Below are 20,758 nucleotides of genomic sequence, written 5' to 3' on the forward strand. Positions count from 1 at the left end.
ATATGGAAAGGATAGAATATGGAAAGTTGACAAATCTCAGACCGCAAATCAAGCTGCTGGCATAGGATTTTTATGTGCATAAAAATAAGCTCTTCAAAAATTCTGCCATGAAATCTTTACATTCATAATTAAACTAATTCAGTAAATCAACTGGAGGAAATCTAATGTGTTAATACAAGCTTTTGGCTTCACTGTTCATATAAGTTAAGTGGGAAAATGAAAATGAGCTTCTGTAAAAGGGAGAGCCATCTTCACAAACGGAGAAAACAGGGTTTACACTGGTTTTGTAATAAAGCAATCAAATTCATGTCTTTACAGAATTCACATTTCTGAGCAGAAAACGCTGAAAGAGATGAAAATTCCCAGACAAAGATGGCAACTGCTGCAGACCAACACTAAAGCTCTACTAAGGAGTCTGAACCTATGATCTTAGAAGATTATGAAATGGTATAGTCAAAGGATACTGACAGCAACTGCTTCTTAAATGGTTCAATAATTATCTCTAAAGTTTAAAATTTCAGAATACTATCAATATTGAGCAACACTTTCTTTGTTTTTTGAAAACATCAGTAAAGTTGGCATGTGAGACCGGTTGGTGATGTCTGTCTAATTCTACCGGAAAGATTCCATTGTTGAACCTGGCACAGAGAGCTGGGATTATCTTCCCTCTCTAGGGTACCTGGAGGATTTTGCACTGCCAGTTTTCCATTAGTTAGAGATTAATCTCAGACTGTTAAGCATAAAATGTTTGTTTGGCAGAGTAGTGTAGAAGAACTGCTATCCTCAAATCACTACATTCTTGCCTGCCTAGTGCTGACAACAAAGGTCACATTGGGACAAACTATTTCAGGACACAATCAAATTGAAATTTTGAATGTTAATCTTGGCATAGTATCTCTCTTTCTATGCCCATTTCATTAGTAGGAAGTCAAGTAAATAGGCAGTTGTGGGAAATACCACAAGGAACATAAAGAAATGTTATCCATCTAAAAGTATTACAATTTCTTTCCACTCCAAAATGGGGTTACTCAGACATTCTGTACTGTTATAAACTCAACGAGTTTGTCTAAGGCTGGAAAGAACAATGAAGAAATCTGGTCTTACTTCTCTCTTACAACACAAGGTAGAAAATTTTATCCATTCAGACCTTAAATAGTCTGGCACTTGAATAAAGCATTTCTTCTAGAAAAACATCTTGTTCTGCTATCTAACTTTAAGAAACAAGGAATTTACAACTTCCACAGTATTTGTTTTATCAGCTAACCTCTTTTTGCACAAACTGGAATTTTTATACAAAATCAATTATATTAGTCTTTCCTACTCAGTATAAATAAAACTTACCTTAGTATAGAGAGATTTGAAACGATCTGAAGCACCATCCAGTTTATTTTGCACTTCAGCATATGTAGCTGAAGTATCGATACCATCTTTGTCAACCTTCACACCATCTCTTTTGCTGCATGACCTTGCAGCATCTAAAACTCTTTGTCCAGAAATTGTAATATACCGTAAATCACCTTTGTGAGATATAACATCTTCTGAAAAACTCTTCTGCCTTTTCAGTTTGACCATAATACCAGTGAAGGCAGAAGCACCTGCCTCCAAATTGTCAAGTTCTTGCTCTGCCTGCTGCAGCCAGGTTTCAAATTCACTATAGTCTGCATCAAATTTCTCAAGTTCTTCTCTTAGAGAATGAGTCAATTTCATTTTCCGTTCTGACTCAGCTAAGGCACTCTCATACTGAGCCTTCAGCTCTTTCATGTTCCTTTGCATCTTGTCTTTTTCTTCAGGGGAAAGGTAGTGCCCTTGTTTCTCAAGCAGTGCCTGAGCAGACTGAGTTGCTATGATGACAGCTTGCTGCTGTGAAATAATTTTCTCATGCTGAGCCTAAAAGAAAAAAAATATATTATGACCAGCACCTTCTCAGATGGTTCCTTAGAAATCACAAGTAAAACAAAGACCATCAAAATGATAAAAAGCTTTGTTTTCATATTATTTATTAAAAAACATTTTGTGAGTTATTTAAGGGAAAGCATGACTCCTAGTCATCATATTTCTGTGCAGTTTCAGAATTTTAGAAACCAGTGGTAATTCTGGCCACATATTCAGGCCATGACCAAATGGGAGTCTTCAAATATCACTGGAACTCAGAAATACTAGGATATATATATATATCACAAACACTTTCCCCTGTACTTCCAAAAGACAAATCACTGTAGTAAAACTAGACATTATCAATTTCTTTAATTTTTTTCCTAATAAAAATCACTTGCTTATTACTTAACATTTAGGGTAACATGCTTAATGTAATCAAAACTTTTCTCATTCCCTGTCTCAAAACAGGATTTATCAAATAAAGCATTCAAAAGTAGGCAACTTCCCAAATCAAAGCTGTTCCATTTCCTATTACAGATGTTGTAGCTACCATTTCAGACAAACAGACCAAAACGAGTGAAAGCATCAAACACTAAAAAGAATACAGATACTTTGTTCCTATATTTAGTGAACAAACATTATTATCCAATTTTTAAATCTCATTTTTCATTGTTAAGAGCAGTGATTTTTATCAAATATACTTGTTCATAAAACAGGTCCTTTTGACATTAAATGTCAGGACACATTCTATGCATGTAAGTTGTTTCAATCTTGTAAAAAATAGTTAAGTCATAGAAACTAGAACTGTATGCCAAATCATATTTCAAATATATTCCTTCAAAAAATCTTTATTCTTGAAGGTCTTCTACGTAAAATAGACTGGTATGCTTTTCTTCCACGAGTACAGTGGGCAATTATCCTGTAGGTATTAGGTGCAGAAAAGAACTGTCAAAAAAGTCAAAGTAAGTATATTATGTACACAAACCCAAATTATCTTATTTTCTTATGTTGGTTTTGGCTTTTTTTTAATAAGAAATCCAAAACAGTATCAGTTATCAGCATAATCATTTTCACCGTGTCCATCAAACCACACCTAAAATCTCTTTGTTCCTTAACTGTAAGTCAACAAAAGCCATAAAACTCACCTTTTGAAGCCTTAAATTAGTGCTTTGACCATGTTTTAAAAGTTACAGGGACTGAAGATCATAATTTCAGCAAACTATTATTTGCAGCTATTGCTATCAGTGTTCACAGGGAATTTCAGGGGGTTGAATCATTTGGCTATTACAAAGATTTTTTTGAGAAAGTCACATAAAAGGTATGAATTTATGTTGCTGCTTTTTGCATTTTATTTACTAGCATTAATTTTTCACTATAAAAATTAAGAATACTCACCATCAGGATTTTTAACATCTACCTTGTAGAATATGTCCTTTTTCTTATTTTGAAGGAAACAACCATAGTAACAGTGAAAAAGTGACAAATTCGCAATACATTCTAACTACTGAAATTCCTACCGCTGTATGTCAATGCCTTCCTAGTGCCTGTTGCAAAGTCTATTACAGAAAGGATGAGACTGAATTCACTCATGTTGCATGAGGTTTGAAACACTTAGCACCTAAATGTTGAATAAACCAGTAACAGTACCTTGACTTTCTGATACTGCTGGTTCAGATTATCTTCTGTGCTTATTATTAGTCCATCCACTTGAGTTTCAATGTCTTGCTGAATTTCCAGCAGATTACCATTGACATCGTCCTCCTCTCCTTCCAAAGCCTTCATATCTCCCTCTTCATAGTGTGTTCCATTCTGTTCTATTGCCTGCTTAAATTTCCGGCCATGCTCTGCTTCTTTATCCACATTTGATAGCCAATCCAAGAGATTTTCTATTGTATTTTTACTTTCTTCCAGCTGTTCTATGGCTGCAACCTACATTGAAATTTCACAGTTTCAGTTTAGAAATCTTCTTTTGGGACTATAAAGTACCACATACAAACAGACCATTTAAAATACATTAACATTAAACAAAATTTTTGATTTACATATATGTTGCTGTTTATTTTATAAAGCAACTAAACCAGCAATTTATTGTCACCCAAATGAAATATGATTTTAATCTCTCCACAGTGTATCAGTAATAAGTTGCAAGACTAATCCTGTGAAACATGTAAAAAGTTTGAATAAAGGTATGAAATGGTTGCCTAAAAACCTTTTCTGTTTCCTGCTTAATTGCTGTTGTCATAGCTTTATCCAGTTCTTTCTTGGACTCTTCTGCCTTCTGGCTAAGGAGCAAACACTTTGTCTTAGCTTCATTCAGTTTCTGTTCAAGAATAGACTTGTCTTCTTGTGACAATTTTTCTCCATTCTCTTTCAAGAAGTTTTCAGTATTTTTCACAATCTCTGCCAGCGTCTGGGCACTCATTCTCATGTCTTTTTGTATCTCCTTTTGAGAAAAAAACCCAAACAAAACAGAGGTAAGTAAATTATTCACCAGACCTTTGCAATTAACTTTATTGGAACTATCTCTGTTATAGGATCTTTTGAGGAAGATCCATATCGGTCCTTTCTAACTTGGGAGAGCATGTGATACATTACTAAATTGAAGATAGGACGATTAAAAACTAAAATCAATTCAACATCTGACAATGTTACTGCAGCTCAATGTGTTTGGTTGTTTTTTAAATTGCAAGTCTGTTGGCTTACACTCCTATTCAGACTGAGGCCATTTTTTCCTTTGTTTAGGAGCTCAAATATTATTTCCATGTACACAGAAGAAAATATATCTTATTTTTTTGATATCAAGAGATAAAGTAAATCTGCTACTGCAGTTAGTAGGGTGAGTCTCATGACAAATGCATTCCATTACTATCCTAACAGAAAGCTGTAAAAATAAGGAGACTGAGTAAAAGTCAGAAGCTTGTAGTCATTTTTCTCAGGTGTAAATTCTCCCATATTTCTTGGTTTGTTCAGCCTAGAAATACCATAATAATATATTTCTTTATTTGTAATCAATAATTGTATTTCAATTTCCAAAGAACATTTAAGTCCATTAAATTTCAGAGGACAGATCTTTAATTTAATTTATCCAAAGTGGTTTGCCTAGTCCTATGATAGAGTCAGATAAAAAAAATCTTCATTCCAGTTATCTGAGGGGAGCTTTATTTACAATAATTATGCTGTTGAATACATTCATCCAGTTACTGAAATAATGAAGTTTTTTTTCTTCTTACACAGTGTAACACTCTTGAAACTGCAAGACATAACATTTGATTCTCATTCTAGACTATGGATTTTGCAGCAATTATAGAACGTAGTTTGGCAGCTAAAACTTCAGCTCATTTCAACACTTCAGCAAGTATGTTAGAAAGACTTTCCTGGGGACCCTATATCAAGACAAGACTCTTCTCTGACAAAATATTTCCATGCTCCCTTTCAAACAGCTCACAGAGGATGAAAGTTCTGACTTATCTATAGAAGACCTTTTTCAAGCCCCTATTCCCCTCCTGAGACACCTTTCTACAATGGTGCCCACAAGAAATCAGTCAGCAAATAACAACTAGTCTGCTAGGCAGACAAAAACAGCCAATGGAAAAAAAAAAAAAGCAGCATATGATATGTCAGTTCTTCATTCCCATGGGTACCCCATTTAGGCCATAAATTCTTAAGACAGGTAAGCAATATTAAGAGGTACCCTAGGGGTGTCTGCATCTTTCCACTGACTATAAGGTGAACTTTGACAAACTAGATGTGTTACTTTGAAGATAAGTAAAGAAAGGCAAGATGAATGAGGAAATTTCTGCCTTTACGGATTATTAACCTTGATTTGGAGCTCTACAGTAGAGTAAACTACTACTAGGAGAAGCAGGAAGAAGTCCAAGTCCTTCAGTCCTTTATCATTAACTCAGCATCAGACAGGACAGAGTGAAAGCTTATAGATGACAGGATACAGCTGAAAGGCAAGGTCTCAACAGGAAAGCAAACTGAAAGGGCTCTGCTACATGAGGACATCAAGGAGATTGCATGCAACACTAGAAAAACAGAATTGAAACCAAAACAAGACTGAGGCAGTGGAAAGCCTCAGGCAATAGAAAGTCTTGCAGCAAAGTTCTTCAAAACACTGTGAACAGAAATAAGCACTCCCTGATACCAGTTTAAAAAGCTGGTCAAATTATTTCAGCATAATAAACAAGCATGATTTTATCACATCAAACAGGAACAATCTTAACCTAATATATAACAAATTTCATGTCTACTCCAAGAGTGCTTCTTGAAATGCCTAGTACATGCTCCCTATTCTAGTGTCTCCTAGTCTGAAAGTTTCTTTACTCCCACTGGCACATACTGAAATGTATTCATAGGCAGCAGTTTAAATGCATGCCATTAAGCCTTTACTTTTGGTAAGTCAAACTAATCTGTTTTACTCTCCTCTCACATGACAAGTATTATTCAACAAAAGAGTCTAGTCACTCTCCTCTGCACTCAGTCTTCTGTAACTTATCTGACAAGAACTGTGCATACCTCCTGTTTGGTCTGGTATTGTTCTAGCTCAGCCTTGCTGTCTCCAATAACAAGAGATTCTTGTTGTCCGATGAGTCGATTTTCAGTTTGTGTAAGCAAATCACAGATTTCCTGCAGTTTCTCTTTGCATTCCTGCTGCCGCTCAGCCACATCCTATATTAGAGCCAAGTACAATTGAGTAATTAAACAAAAATGTCCTCATTTCAGGAACTAACATACACTGTAAGAGGAATTACCTTTGAACATCAATATTGCAAAGCAATAATTTTTAAAGTATGCTGTAAACATGATAGCAGTGGTACAAAGAGTAAGATGAACATACAGAAGTTATGGATAAACCTCAAATATGTTTTAAGTAAAAGAGACCATGTTTGATGGAATTGCTGAATAGAAGACTGGCCATGCACATATGTGAAAGATGAAATCTCCAAACGACAGGAGTGAAAATCCAGTCTCTTAACTGCTTGAAACCTGTGATAAACACCATTAATTCTGAAAAAAGGATATCAAAACAGAGGTTAGTTGTGATTGTGAGTTAGCTGTTGCTGGTATGCATAATGTTACCTGAATAGAAAACATTGACTTTTTAAGCAGTAGAAAAGAACAAAACATGCAAGCTCATTATTGCTACTATGTCCTAGAAAAGTTATCTGTGCCTTTCCTTTATTCAGTTTTATGTTTCTTTGTATGGTGGAAACAAATGTTAAAAAATAATATGAAGTCTTCAGAATACTAGAACACCTTTCATTATGCATAAACTGGGGGATGAGGTAGTGATTCTGAATCTTAACAGTGCTTCTATGAGAGAAGAAAGGATGCAGTTCCACTGTAGCATCTTATCAGCCTCCTTTGACTCTACAAAGGCTGCTTATGCTTGCCAACTGCAGCCATGCCAGCTGAAGAGGTAACTGTCCAAACTTGACTCATAGCTTTTGCAGTGCCCATGCCTAGAACTGCAAATATCTTAACTGATTTACCCATATGTTTGTCCCTCTAACCCATCTCAGTCAAAACAAGCCATGGTAGCAAGGTTTTAACACATCTGGTTCTTTGACTGTAAAGACCTAGAAAAAAGATCACATAAGCAGATGACCTGGCAAATTAAAGGAAAATAAAATCTTCATCAGGACAGAAGTGATGAGCAATGGTGCAGTAGTAAATTCACTGCTCAATACAGCTGCAGCCAGAAGAGTTGACTGCTTTATTTAATTACTCATATAGCTACTAAACAAACAACACTTGTGAGAAGCCTCAAAGTAAATTTCTCTCACTGGTACAAAAAGCAGACCTGGTCACCTCCAGCTGACCTGGTCACCTCCAGCTGACCTGGTCACCTCCAGCTGACCTGGTCACCTCCAGCTGTACAGTTCCTAAAGCCCAAAATTGTGTCTGTCCATAATAGACTGTTTCTGTGACTGTAGCAAGGAAAGACAAAAAAAGAGAATTCACCATACTTGATCAATACAATCTTTGTAGAACTATGCATATATCTGTAGTAAAAGCTGAGAAGATAGAAATACACTTGATACTGCATGCTGGTATTAAAATTCCTCATCCATAGACAAAATCACTTAGCACACATTTACACAGAAAGGCAAACCTTCTGATCACCCAGCTCTTGTGTTGCCTGTAACTGTGTCTCTAAACTTTCCGCTTGAGATGTTACTGCTTCCTGTACTTCCTGAAAAGATTTCTGGGTGGTATTTAAGAGCCTCAGCAGCTGTTTGCTCTGATTGGGAGAAAGATCTTGAGCATGTTCAGAAATGAAGAACTGAGTATCAAACGCAATGGACTCCAACTGCATTTTTTTACAGCCAAGCTCTGCAGCCCTGTTCTGTAAATAAAAAGAAAGAAATGACTAGCAATTAAGACAAATTCAGCACAAATAAAACACAAGTATTGCTACACTCTTTTCTCAGCCCCTGTTCCAAAATGCTTTTGGCAGACAATTTAGCCAGAGTAAATCAAAACTGTGTCAGAATCATTCTGACACAGTCAGATACAGCATTTGAATTTCTGCATGGTTTGTCTCTGGGACAGTCCATGTCCAAGTAATGAATAAGATGATCTTGAAGACCTCTATTTCTTTGCTCTCTCATGGATGTCTGAAAAATGTCTGACCTTCAACTCTGGAACATTTATGGCAGGTTAGGTTTAACATTTCTAGGTTCTAGGTCTGAAGGCCCAGAAATGTTAAAGTGTTTACTTGAAAGCATTCCTATTCTTAACTCCACAGTGAGAAGCCCTCTTTCCAGCAGTGTGAGAAATTCTGCCCACAGTCATGCACTGTGTGTATGAAATTACCCTATGAAACTATCGTGCATACTGGAACCCTATTAAAACACAATAAAACAATGTCATTTTTATCATTCATACATACAGGGGTGTATGAACTTAACTAAAAATTTGATCTATTTGTTTTTCATGACTCATTTAATGATTCCCCATCTTCTTCTCTCACAAGTAATTGATTTGGAAGGTAATTAAAATTCAGTAGAGATTCTGGACCTTATGCATAAAGATCCAATTTTAATCACTGAAATATCTGTATGATAAACTAGACTTAAAAAAAAAGTCAGATTTTTTGCCACAAATGTAAGCAGAACCAATAGCTTTCTCAGTAAGCCAAACTCTACCAAAATTTTTTTCAAGAGAAAAAAAGCAAATCAGCAAGAGTTTATTACTGGATTATCAAGCAGTTGTCTTCTTAAGTAATTAGTTCTAGCCACATGTTTCAGCAAGAGGTTAATGAGCAGGTGTACAAAACCTAGCTAATAATTCATAGTAAGTAGCAACATTTGTCAGAAGCACTAACACCCACCACAAAGAATACTTACTTTAAGTAGTTGTAAACTTTTCTTCATCTCTTCTATATCATTAGCATTCACTGTGAAGTCAGTCACGATTTTAATGTTTTCTGTGATCCAGTCTGAAAATGTCTGCAGTTTGCTTAAAAGTTGCTGGTGTAATACTGCAAGCTTAGACTAGAAAGGGAATCACAGAATCACAGAATGGTTTGGGTTGGACGGGACCTTAAAGATCGCCTAGTTCCAACCCCCCTGCCATGGGCAGGGACATCTTCCACTAGACCAGGTTGCTCAAAGCCGCGTCCAACCTGGCCTTGAACACTGCCAGGGAGGGGGCAGCCACTACTTTTCTGGGCAACCTCTTCCAGTGCCTCACCACCCTGACAGTAAAGAATTTCTTCCTTATAGCCAATCTAAATCTACGCTCTTTCCATTTAAAATCATCACCCTTTGCCTTATCACTACACTCCCTGATAAATAGTCCTCCCCATCTTTCCTGTAGGCCCCCTTCAGGTACTGGAAGGCTGCTTTAAGGTCTCCCTGGAGCCTTCTCTTCTCCAGGCTGAACAGCCCCAACTCTCTCAGCCTGTCCTCATAGGGGAGGTGCTCCAGCCCCCTGATCATCTTCATGGCCCTCCTGGACCTGCTCCAACAGGTCCGTACCCTTCTTCTACTGGTGGCCCCAGAGCTGGACACAGTACTCCAGGTGGGGTCTCACAAGAAAGGTGCAGATGGAGAGAACCACCTTCCTCGACCTGCTGGTCATGCTTATTTTGATGCAGCCCAGGATGTGGTTGGAAGTTGTGTATTTATTTATGCCCCTGGAGTCTAATCATATTTTCTATAGTATTAAATAGAATCGTACTTTTATCTTAAGAAAAAACAAAAGAAAACAAAGCCAAACTCCTTCTTTTTAGTCAAACTACCCTGAAGAAAAACCAAGGTAAAAAGATACACTGATAAAAACATACCATTTCTGAGTCAACAGCACAGACTATTTGTTTTGCTCTTTTTGAAGACGTATCACAGACAACCAAAAATACTTCTTTCAAACAGTCATAGCTTATCTTCAGCTCTTTAAGTTTCTCTTCAGGAATATCCCTGTCACAAAACTTTAAAAACTCTTCTGTCAACTTCATGTCCCTTTTTAGGATAATTGCAAAGGTAGCTAGTCCTGATTGAAAAGACTACAAAGAGAATATATACAAAACGCATTAAGTTACTATCAAGAAAGACATTTAAATCTGAATTACTGTAATCTCATTTGAAATCTCTTTTTTTATGTAAGGGCATTTCCTAGCACCCATCACTGAAGTACAAGCATAAAGAATATTTTAATTACCTCCAGTTGTTCCAGTTCATCTTTTAGTATTTCCAAGTTATTACTAATAGGTTTCTGGCTATCTAGGTGGCTTTTCATATCTTGAACGACTGCCAAATGTCCTTGCATTTTCTCTGTTAACTTTAAACATTGCTGTACTCCATCGACCTGAAAATTAGTTTTAACAATTAGAAAACATTTTCCAAACTGACAGTCCTGAAAATAAGCAACAAAAGTTCTTGGTTTAACTATAATTTATTTTAAATTTATCATTTAATTTTTCAACCATTTTTCCAGTTTAATTATTCTCTCCAGCACTTGGAAGGATTCATACAATTCCTTTACCACAGGATAGGCAGCACATAGCAGTTGTTGTTACTTACCATGCTAGTGGAGGTGTCTTCCGGGACTGCTTCTTTTGTTTTGAAACCAGGCTCAATAAAGCCTTTGGACAGGCTGTCTCTCTTCCCATGCTCCTGGTCACTTTCCCAAGTAATGACTTCTTCATCTGCCAATGTTTTCTCTTTAGCAATTTCTGATCCAAACTCTGACTTTTCTGTTGAGAAAAGAGTACAAAGCCCATCTACTTTGCCTTTGCCCTCATGTTGTGTGGTGGCACCAGCAATCTGTGAGCTTATAAGCAAATCAGTTATCAGCTCCTCTAACTTGCTTGTACTTTCAAGTCCAGGTGAGATTTGAAAAATCTCCAAAAGTTCAGAAGTAGTAAGTTTTGGAACAGGAGGTTTCACGTCTGTTTCACTTTTTCTTTCATCTGGATCAGCTATCTTTTGCTTCCAGGATTCCTGCTTCAGAATATCACGAAGAAGATCAGGACTTCTGCAATCAGGCCAAAGCAAAGAAGGAGCATCACTGTCCTTTGGCTCTGTACATGGTGCCACTAATGCAGCTGTAACAGCATTGCTTATTTGTTTGAGATTCGACGCACCAGATGTATCACTCCCAAGTTGGGTGCTTCTAACCATTGTAAGTAAATTTTGTATTAAAATTTTGGTATCAGAGTAACTTAGGGGTTCACCCTCCTGCTTGCAGTAAACATGTCCCATTTTCAATTTCCTTTGTAATATATTCTTTAACTCTTCCATTAGTGTGTCAGACATTTCTGGTGATTGTGAAATACCTTCCTTTACTTGAAAATCTTTGCAGGGTCCCATTTCCTTTTGCAATGACTCCATGGACATTTGTTTTTTGTAACCATTTCCAAGAGAAGAAGTCTCACTGGCCATGAAATTTTCTCCCTTTGTGTTTTTCAGTGTCTCATGTTCTTTCTGGGCACCATAACTCAAATCAGCCTCTATGCTGCTCAGAATTGCAGAAGAAACATTGGTGGTATGGGTATGACTCCCAGAAGGTAGCACTTCACTTCCCTGCCCTGATTCTTTGGCATCCTCAGTACTTCCTAAAGCATCTGCTTTTATTGGGGAAAATTCACTATTATTGCTGCTCTTGTTTTCTGAAAAGTCTTTAAGAACATTACCAGTATTTTGACAGATAACTCTCCCTGTTTCTTTAGTTATGCTAATTTCCTTTGGTTTCACTGTATCAGTTGGGGAAAAAGAATAAATGTTAAATTCACTCGAAAGCATTTCTTTCGTATTTAGCAGAAAATCCTTTTCATTCTGTATACTGTTTTTCCCTTTCTCCCTGTCCTCAAAGCAACAGGATTCAGTTGCATCCAATTCTGAACGGCTGCTGTCTTTTATGTCTCTTGTATATTGTTTTAAAGAAGAGGAATTGTTAAAATCTCTTTTAAATTCATCTGACTTCACACCACCTCCAATGTCAAGCAAAGCTTGATCAACATTTACTTTTTCTTTACTTGAAAAGGGAGTTTCTCTATCAGCTTTAATTACTGATGCATCAAATATTTCCCCAAGGCTTTCCATCTGAATGGGACTTTTGCTTAGCCCCAAATCACATTCCTCCATAATATTTACTCTATTTTTATTTTCGGTAAGAATTTCAAAACCTCCTCCTATTTGACCATGCTTCCAACTGCTGACTGGATGTACTTGGTCAGTAAGTGCACTACCATCATCACTCACATAAGGCATAACCATAAGGAATTTAGTGTCCATTTGGGATGAACCTTCATTTAGTTGTTCCGTACCAGCCATATTATTTAATACGTTTTCCTCTGCAAATACTGCTTCTCTCTGTCTTTGCCCATGATTTGAATATAACATTGGCATGGTACTATTGGTTTTATTCAGGCTATCAATAAAGCATTCTGAGAGAAGCAGATCTGCCCTAGTACTTTCAGCAGCAGCAGCAGCTTGCTTTGCAGTTAGGAAGGCTGTTACACTAGGATCAGATGTCACAGTATCATCAAGAAGTTGAGAACTTGGAACCTTAAGCTGTGTTTTAGTATTTTCTTCACTCTTACAGAATGTCCATTTAGTGTCAAAGGTATTTTCAGACTGAATGGGCTCAGTGATATCTTGTGACATGTATTTACTTTTGACGCAAGACCCATATTCATCTTCTGTTTCCTGCTGTCTGTCTTCTTCACTTGTACATGTAAGACCAGCACATCTTTCCTCAGAAACATCTGATGCAGATTCACATTTTCCTGAGGACAGCTCTCCATTTTCACAGTTAGGCTGGAATTGAAAAGCATATTCTGTCTTGTGTCCTAAAGAATAGCAACAGTCATCAATATTCTGATTATTTTCATTGCTGTTTTCTATGTCTCCTAAGGAAATTAACAGCTGGCCACCTTTGTTTATACATTGATGACGTGAATAAAAAATATCTGTTTCCTCATCACTGTCAGAATCAGTGTCAGAGTCATCATAACTATCATCTTCCTCATAATCTTCCTCTTCCTGTGTATCTTCAGATTCATCTTCATAGGAGTCACTTTCCTCTTTCATTTCATCTTTCTTATTTCTGCCTTGTACTTTTGCTTCACGTATCTTCTGTAAAGAACTAAGGCCTCCCTCTTGTCTTCCTTCACTCTGCGAAGTAACTGGTAATATTTGCACCTTCTCTTCAAAGTTCCCTGTTCTTTCTGCTTCCTCCTCAGGGATTCTTTCCATAGTTTCAGCACTTGCAGAAGCTCTATTTACACCCTCAGGCAGCCCTGTCAGATTTACAACTCCAGTATTAGTGACAAGTTCTTGATAAGAGCTGGTCTCTTCTCTCAGGGTTATTAGACCACCCCTCTCCTCTAGAAAACCTAATGGAACTGATGCTGCAGACGGTTCTGCCTCTGGTGTATCATCATCCCCCAACTGCAAGGTATCAAAACCATCATCACCTTGAGAACTGTCAGAGGAATCATCATCATCAATTTGTGGAGTAGCATACACATCACTGTCATCATCGTCAACCTGAGGTGTTTCATAGGCATCATCATCATCAAACTGAGAGCTGTCGTTTTCAGAGGTTAACTCACTACATTCATGTTGCAAATCACTTTCAAACTGTGGGATGGCATCACTTCCACCTACTGATGAGTCAGAACTACTGTCACACAACAGTAACTTGTCAAATGTAAGATTGCTTTCTTCTACTATTAGCTTTTGCGCTGTGCTGTTACTGTCACCCTCAGGTGGTCTATCATGTATAACAGTATCACCATCCAATGAAGGCCTGCAGTGCATGTCTCTACTGTCTTCTAGACACAGTTTACTCTGTAAATCAGTACAATCCTCCAAGGATGGCCTGCCATGTACATAAAGATAGTCCTCTAGGGATGGCCTGTTAAGTACATCAGTGCAATCCTGCAGATGTTGCTCACTATATTCATTATCTTCAATCTGTAGTGGGTCACCACATTGACTAACCAGTTCTTCCGGAAGTCTATATATAGTATCTGCACTGATGGATGAACCAAGACTTCTCTGAATATTATCTTTCTTGCTCTTATCTGGTATCATTCTGCTATTATCATCTTGCAATATGCAAGGCCCATATCTTGTGCACCTTTCCAGCTCTCTCCAGGTTTCATTATCTGACAAATCATTCACACTCAAGGAATTCTGTAAGGTTTCATCATTCCTGTTTTCATTATCCAGACTGTCTGCCATATAAACCTCTTCTTTCTCTCTTTCTGAAATAAGATTTGGATTTGAGTCATTTGGAAGATATCCTTCAACGTTTCCTGAATTTGCTTTCTGACTGTTATGCTTACACAGTTCTGTCCACTCAGAAACCTCTGGAAGACTTCTGAGTGCATTTCTGTTCATGGAATTTTGAGTGCTACTTACTACGCTTCTAAGTTCTGTAGCGTTAGTTAACAGCAAGCCCTGTGTATATTCTGATTGCTCGGTACCAATAACATTGCAAACATCTGGTCTACACATATGGAGATCTCCTCCTTGTAAAGGTATGGAATTCTCAAAATCTCCCAACTGATTTAATTTCCTGTTATTAGAAGTATCAGCACCTGAAAGATCACCCTGAACACTGTCTGTGACATTATTAAAGTGGACATTGCCAGCTGACTTTAGGTTAATTCCTTTCAGGCTTATATATTTGTTATTAAACTCTATTTCTGACACATCATCATTGTACACAGCACCATCACCTTCCAGCAACATACTGATGGCTTCTTGCAGTTGTCCATCATACAATAAAAGTCTTCCTCCAGTGTTTGCATCCATATAACTATTTACCATCAGATAAGATACAAATAAATTTTTAGCTTGATCTGAATTATGACATATGGGGTCTTCTGTGCCAGAATCTTCATGTTCCTCCTCACACCCATGAAATACAGATGTCAGGAATTCATATGTCGATAACCATTTTGCAGCATTTTTACAAGGGGTCTCTAATTCTTTGACATTGGGCATTTTATCTGGTAAAGTCACATTGGTCAAAACAGTTACGGTATTGGTGTCTATTATCCCTGACTGCACAGCCTTATCTAGGCTAACTATTTCACAAGTTTCTGGAATGTAAAGTGCAGCTATCTTCTGTCTATTGTTTAATATTTTGAATGCCAGCTCATTCGTTATCATCTCTTGGTGCAAAGAAGTCGATATGGGGAATATTTCACCAGTGTGAGGCCAAATTAGTCCAACAAAGCCTTTCTGTGCTTCTAACACCAGCAGTGCACTGGTAGACGATATTAAGTTGCATTGTACAGCTTCATCAACAGTCAACCGTTGTCCTGAATTTGGACAAAGGATTCCACCAGTCTGAACCTGATGTGTGAGGATTCCACAAGCAGTGTCCTGATCTATCAACCCTTGTCTCATGGCCTCTTCCACAGTCATTCGCTTCCCTGAGTCTGGGTCAATTATACCTCCAGATGTTAACTGAGCACCCAGCAGCCTGAACATTGTTTCCCGATCAATGAGTCCTTCATGTGCTGCCCTTGAAATAGTTATCTTCCTTCCACATTTGAACATGATTCTACCTTTTTCTTGTGGTTTCACAGGTAGGAGTCTTAACCCTGTTTCTTCATGTATTATACTTCTATGAACCATCTGTTCAAGGGAAATCTTCTCAGCACAGTTGGGGTCTATGAGATCTCTACATGTGTCTTGTCTTTCCAGAAGCTTTGTATATAATATTGGCGAAATCAGGTTTCTCTGGAAAGCATTCTGCAAGGTCAGGTTTTCTCCAGTAGATGGCAAAATCAAGTACCCACTTGAAAGCTGATTCTCAAGAATTTTAATAGCCAAAGGTTCTGAAATTAGACCTTGTTCTAAAGCTGATACAACTGGAAGATTTGATAATGATGATTCTGAAATAACCTGCTTTGTATTACTTAATTCCTTCAACTGCAATACAGTCTGCTCATCAATTAAGGCATGAGCTTTAGCTTCTTCCAAATCATAACATACTCCTGATTCTGGAGAAATTATTCCAGAAAGGATCAGCTGATTCTCGAGCAATCTAATTCCAGTGTCATAGTCAACAAAACCTTTTAAAATAGACTGAAAGACTGAAAGAACTTCTCCAGTTGTTTGGTCAATAACACCAGCAATGACTTTATTCACCTAAAAAGGAATATAAAAGAAAAGCTATCACTATTTTCAGACTGTACATTGTAAATTTTCTTTTGATTTTGAATGCACAATAAGCGTAAAAAACACGTACTTACCAGGCCTGGAGGAATGCTGTGAATGTTAGCAGCTCAAATGCGCAAGTGACCTATGTCAGTCATTCAACAGCACACGATGTGATAAAAGATTTAAAATCAACATGCATCTGCAAATTGAAAACCTATGCTTTGCATACATAAATAGGGTTAGTGAAAGACAATAGAAGAAATGATTGCAGAGTGAGCAAATAGAACATATACCTGAAAGGCAAATTTTCATGCTCTAAATGTCTGTGAAAGGTTAGAATATTTGGAAACAGTATGTGACTCAAAACAACCATGCTATTCATGTTTACAGCATACAGCACTTTTGTATATACACTTAACAATATGGCATCGGATACTCTAGCACCAAACATTGCATTTAGTTTGCATGGAAAGCATGAAGTCAGTTTGGCAACATTATCTGAACTAATTACACAGATACTGCCTCTATGTATCTATAAGAACACTCGTTTGCAACATAACTTTTGAGAATTCCGTATTTAGGATTAAGGTCCATTAACAAATGTATCTGTAGTGTCTCGGAGCTAATCACATTATGTGCTTCCATTTTCATATCCAGATAAATTTTAAGAAAAACTGAAAGTAGATCTGTTCTAAGACATTTCTGAATGATATATGGGAGAGATTAACTTGTTATTTTATGGTGTCATTTTTGCAGCAGAAACAGACTTATCTAGCAGTCAAAGAATGGCTTTTAAGAGAAGAGTTAAGAGATGAATGATTTGTTTATCTTTCTTCATGCAAGGCACACATTTATTAAGACTCTTCACAAGAAAAATCTAATGAGCAGAATGTTCATATGCACAGGTAAGGTCACACACAGTATTCCATAGCAAATACACAAAAACCTTCAGTCAATTAAATCTCAAGTTTCTTTACACACTGTTAATTGCAGCTTCTTTTACTGATCATGTGTGGTTCCAAAACCATGCAGTAAAACTCAAAAGAGACTGAAATGTAAGCTTCAAGCTTGTTACCTTTTCTTCCATCTTTTCATCACTCAGATACTGTGCTTCCTGCAGCTGCTTCAAAGCTTCATTGGATAACAAGTTGTAGCTCTCCTGGAGGGATCTGACTTGCTTTTCCATTTCCTTTCTCTCTTCATCTGTCATTCTATTAAGAAAAAAAAAGAAAAATGGAAGTAGGAGATATCTTTGAGTAATTTGTATCCTGCAGAGAGTGATCAGCTTACCTTTACCTAAAGAAAGAGAGTAGAAATTGGTAAAAGTAGTCTGGAAAGAATATAGCTTCATTATAAGGATGTTCAAGAAAGCTACATTCTGCTTCAGGAAAAGTACTTACATTAATCTAGAATTTATGATTGTCAGTCAAGACAGGTAACATAGCTAGCAAGGAGTCATGAGATATCTCAGCAATTTAATATCTTACACAGCCGGATTTCAGAGACAGATTAAACAAACTTGTGACATAGAGTTCAAGTACTAATTTACTACTGATTTATTATTTTGACTTCGAATAAAAATTATTGTCCAATGTTTTTAAACTGACCAGAGGTATATAAACCTAGCCAAATTCTTGAAATACTTAACTGCATCAAGTTTCCCCAAATGGGAAGACAAAATTATAACATTACAGAAAAGATGTGACATATCCATACCTGAAATATAATTGAAACTGTAAGATGAGGATATGATTTCTTTTTAAGCAAACGTTATGTACAGATTCAAATAATTTACATTATTTAAATAAAAAAAAAAGGCATACTTGTCACTGTGCTTAGCTAAAAATGACTGAGTAGTCTGCAGAGCTTCAGCTATTTGTTCTTTCTTGGTTGACATTTCATCCAGGGAAATCTGAAAAATAAACCACCTGTGTTGAAGACTTAACTATGCACATATGTAAAGCGAAAACCAACAAACAACATAGTATGTCTATCTGGGAGGGACTAAACTCAACAGTATGAGAACTTGATGTTTTTTCTTTAAATACTAGCTGTTCCTAATAGTGATATTATTTACTAAGGAATTGTATCATTCATATATGGATAAGTCACTGTGCTATGCCTTTTGATTAAATAAGCTCTTTGTATTAGAAAACTATTGGGTGACATAAAGAATTTATTTTAAAATGTTATTTGTTTGAAAATTAGCCTATCACTTAAAACAATTTATTACAGTTGGCACAGTTTAAAGCAGCTTTATAAAGATATGTGTAAAATCATCATGTTCAAGAAGTTGCTCACTAATAACTTTTTTAAAAAAATACCAGGCGGCTACAAACCTTGATAAAATTCAATGACTGAGACAAATGCAATATCAGACACTTGGAAAAAATTAATTACTTATTAATATTCTCCCCAATATAATTTCTGTCATTCCCACTAAAGCACTTGCTCTGTCAGAGGGGCTTGAGAGAATTTAATTTTTTAACTTTTCTGAGAAACCGCCTTAAGTCGCTTCAGAGAAAAGCAGTCATTTTAGATAAAGGCAAAGTATCAAAAGAGAATCAGGACTTCATTAGTAAGCCTAAGATATGTTCAGTGTCAGTGGTAAGAGAACTCTAGCAAGGTGCTTGGGCCCTGCATTCACCTGGATCTGATCACAAGCAGTTCTATCCCTTTGTGCATCACATCAAAGGGCACAAACAGGGTCTTGAACAGAGCCTCCCTTTGCAATCACTGCCAGCAAGCCACAAACCCACCACTTGTGCCGCTTGGACAGAAACCAGGAGAGTGAGCACTGTATGCACTGCACAAGAAGGTGATGGAAGCAGGCTGAGGTGGGGTTATGAGCTACACTTTGCTCAGGGAACTGGCATTGCTGCAGCTGCTGTGTGCCCTGTCACTACTGGCACCAGCTTCTCCACCCACTCCACAACTACAAACCACAGCAAAGACAAACCACTGTGTGAAAGGTATTTCAGCTATCATACCACTAATCTGAATGCTTCTACAAAACCTGTCAAAGCACCTGTGTTAGTCCGTGGCAACACAAAACCAGGCACCTCTGCAAGGTGACACTACCTCACCGGTCTGTTTCACAAGGGAAGGAAACACCCCTGGCAAATGCCCATCTCCCATAGGCTAGAGGAAGCCGAGGCGGCTAACTTGCTGAGGGCTCAGGCTGGATGGAGAAGGTGCCAGCTACAGTTGCCATGGTAAGCTGAGATGCTCTAAGGAGTGGAGTGATGGCCCAGTGCTGACAAAGGTTTGCGCTGTTGTCATTCACAAGAGCAGAAAAACACCACTGTGGAATGCTTTTGCAAATCCCAATCCTAACTATTAGTGATTTGACAATCGATATGCTCAAATCAATACAAGCCTACTACCTCCTATAGAGACAAACTCAGTAACAGAACTAGCAATGGTCCTCTATGAACAAGCAGCACACTGGGACCAGTTGGCCATTGGAGATTACCTGCTCTACAGCAAGCTTGAGTTATGCACACATTGCTCCAGCAGCTCTAACCAGCACCAGCATGCATAACCAAAATGAAAATGCAGGAAAAAGCTGCCAAGAGGGACAAAAGCATGTTTGCACGACCACACATCCAACCCTGTACTGAGGGATGTGGAAAACATACTGCTTCATCTCTCTGATGCTTGGTGTGCAGGTAGACCTTCACCTACTGAAATATTTTTAGGTGTCACTAAGCTATTTTGTGGGACAAGCCTAGCAGAGCAGCTGTTAGAAATGATAGGAAACTTCACTGATGGAAATTTGTGGTCAGAGTTACAACTGTACACAACAATGTACCTATTAAATACAAAGGCAGCAAGATGGGCCACTCCAGCAGCCTATGGACTATGTGATAATAAAGGTGGCTCAGTCAACACCTGCTGTATTCCCTAAAACAGTAGTTTTGTCTATCCCTTAAGAGGACCTCTCAAAATAACTTTTTAAAAGCAAGTAAAAAGAAACCTGACCCTCAGGCCCTTCCTGTCAACTATCTCCCTGCTGGTGCCAGGGTAGAAGTTACCAGACTTACCAGTCAACTATTTCAGGACAAGGGGGCAGACCTACAAAGCGCCATACTATCAGGATCCACTGCCCCTCTACAGAGGCTCTGTTATGGTCTGCAGGGTCTAGTTTCTCTAAACTGACATTTTGCACTGTCAGAATACGTCACACTCCAGGCCTGTAAAAACCAGCTTGCACTTCCTCCTGAATAAAATGTTTATGTCCCTAAATA

At 37.6% G+C, this 20,758-nt stretch overlaps 1 protein-coding gene across 8 annotated transcripts in view; it reads right to left on the bottom strand.

The window, feature by feature from the left end:
- The window catches only part of DST (dystonin), a 310,970-nt gene that overhangs the window by 102,209 nt on the left and 188,003 nt on the right, over nucleotides 1–20,758 (bottom strand). For 6 of the 8 annotated variants that reach the window (XM_074895777.1, XM_074895776.1, XM_074895781.1 and 3 more), the window contains 6 exons: nucleotides 18,332–18,420; nucleotides 17,584–17,719; nucleotides 6,394–6,546; nucleotides 4,085–4,318; nucleotides 3,523–3,804; nucleotides 1,342–1,887 (listed from right to left, as the gene is read on the bottom strand). In XM_074895777.1, the coding sequence (XP_074751878.1) occupies nucleotides 1,342–1,887; nucleotides 3,523–3,804; nucleotides 4,085–4,318; nucleotides 6,394–6,546; nucleotides 17,584–17,719; nucleotides 18,332–18,420 (1,440 nt within the window). Of the gene's footprint in view, nucleotides 1–1,341; nucleotides 1,888–3,522; nucleotides 3,805–4,084; nucleotides 4,319–6,393; nucleotides 6,547–7,993; nucleotides 8,228–9,230; nucleotides 9,378–10,171; nucleotides 10,388–10,542; nucleotides 10,690–10,904; nucleotides 16,497–17,583; nucleotides 17,720–18,331; nucleotides 18,421–20,758 lie in introns of all 8 variants that reach the window. The other 2 variants (XM_074895774.1, XM_074895775.1) reach the window with 1 other exon arrangement.

This window comes from Athene noctua, chromosome 1 (assembly GCF_965140245.1).
Source record: "Athene noctua chromosome 1, bAthNoc1.hap1.1, whole genome shotgun sequence".
In the NCBI taxonomy this organism is placed as follows: Eukaryota; Metazoa; Chordata; class Aves; order Strigiformes; family Strigidae; genus Athene; species Athene noctua.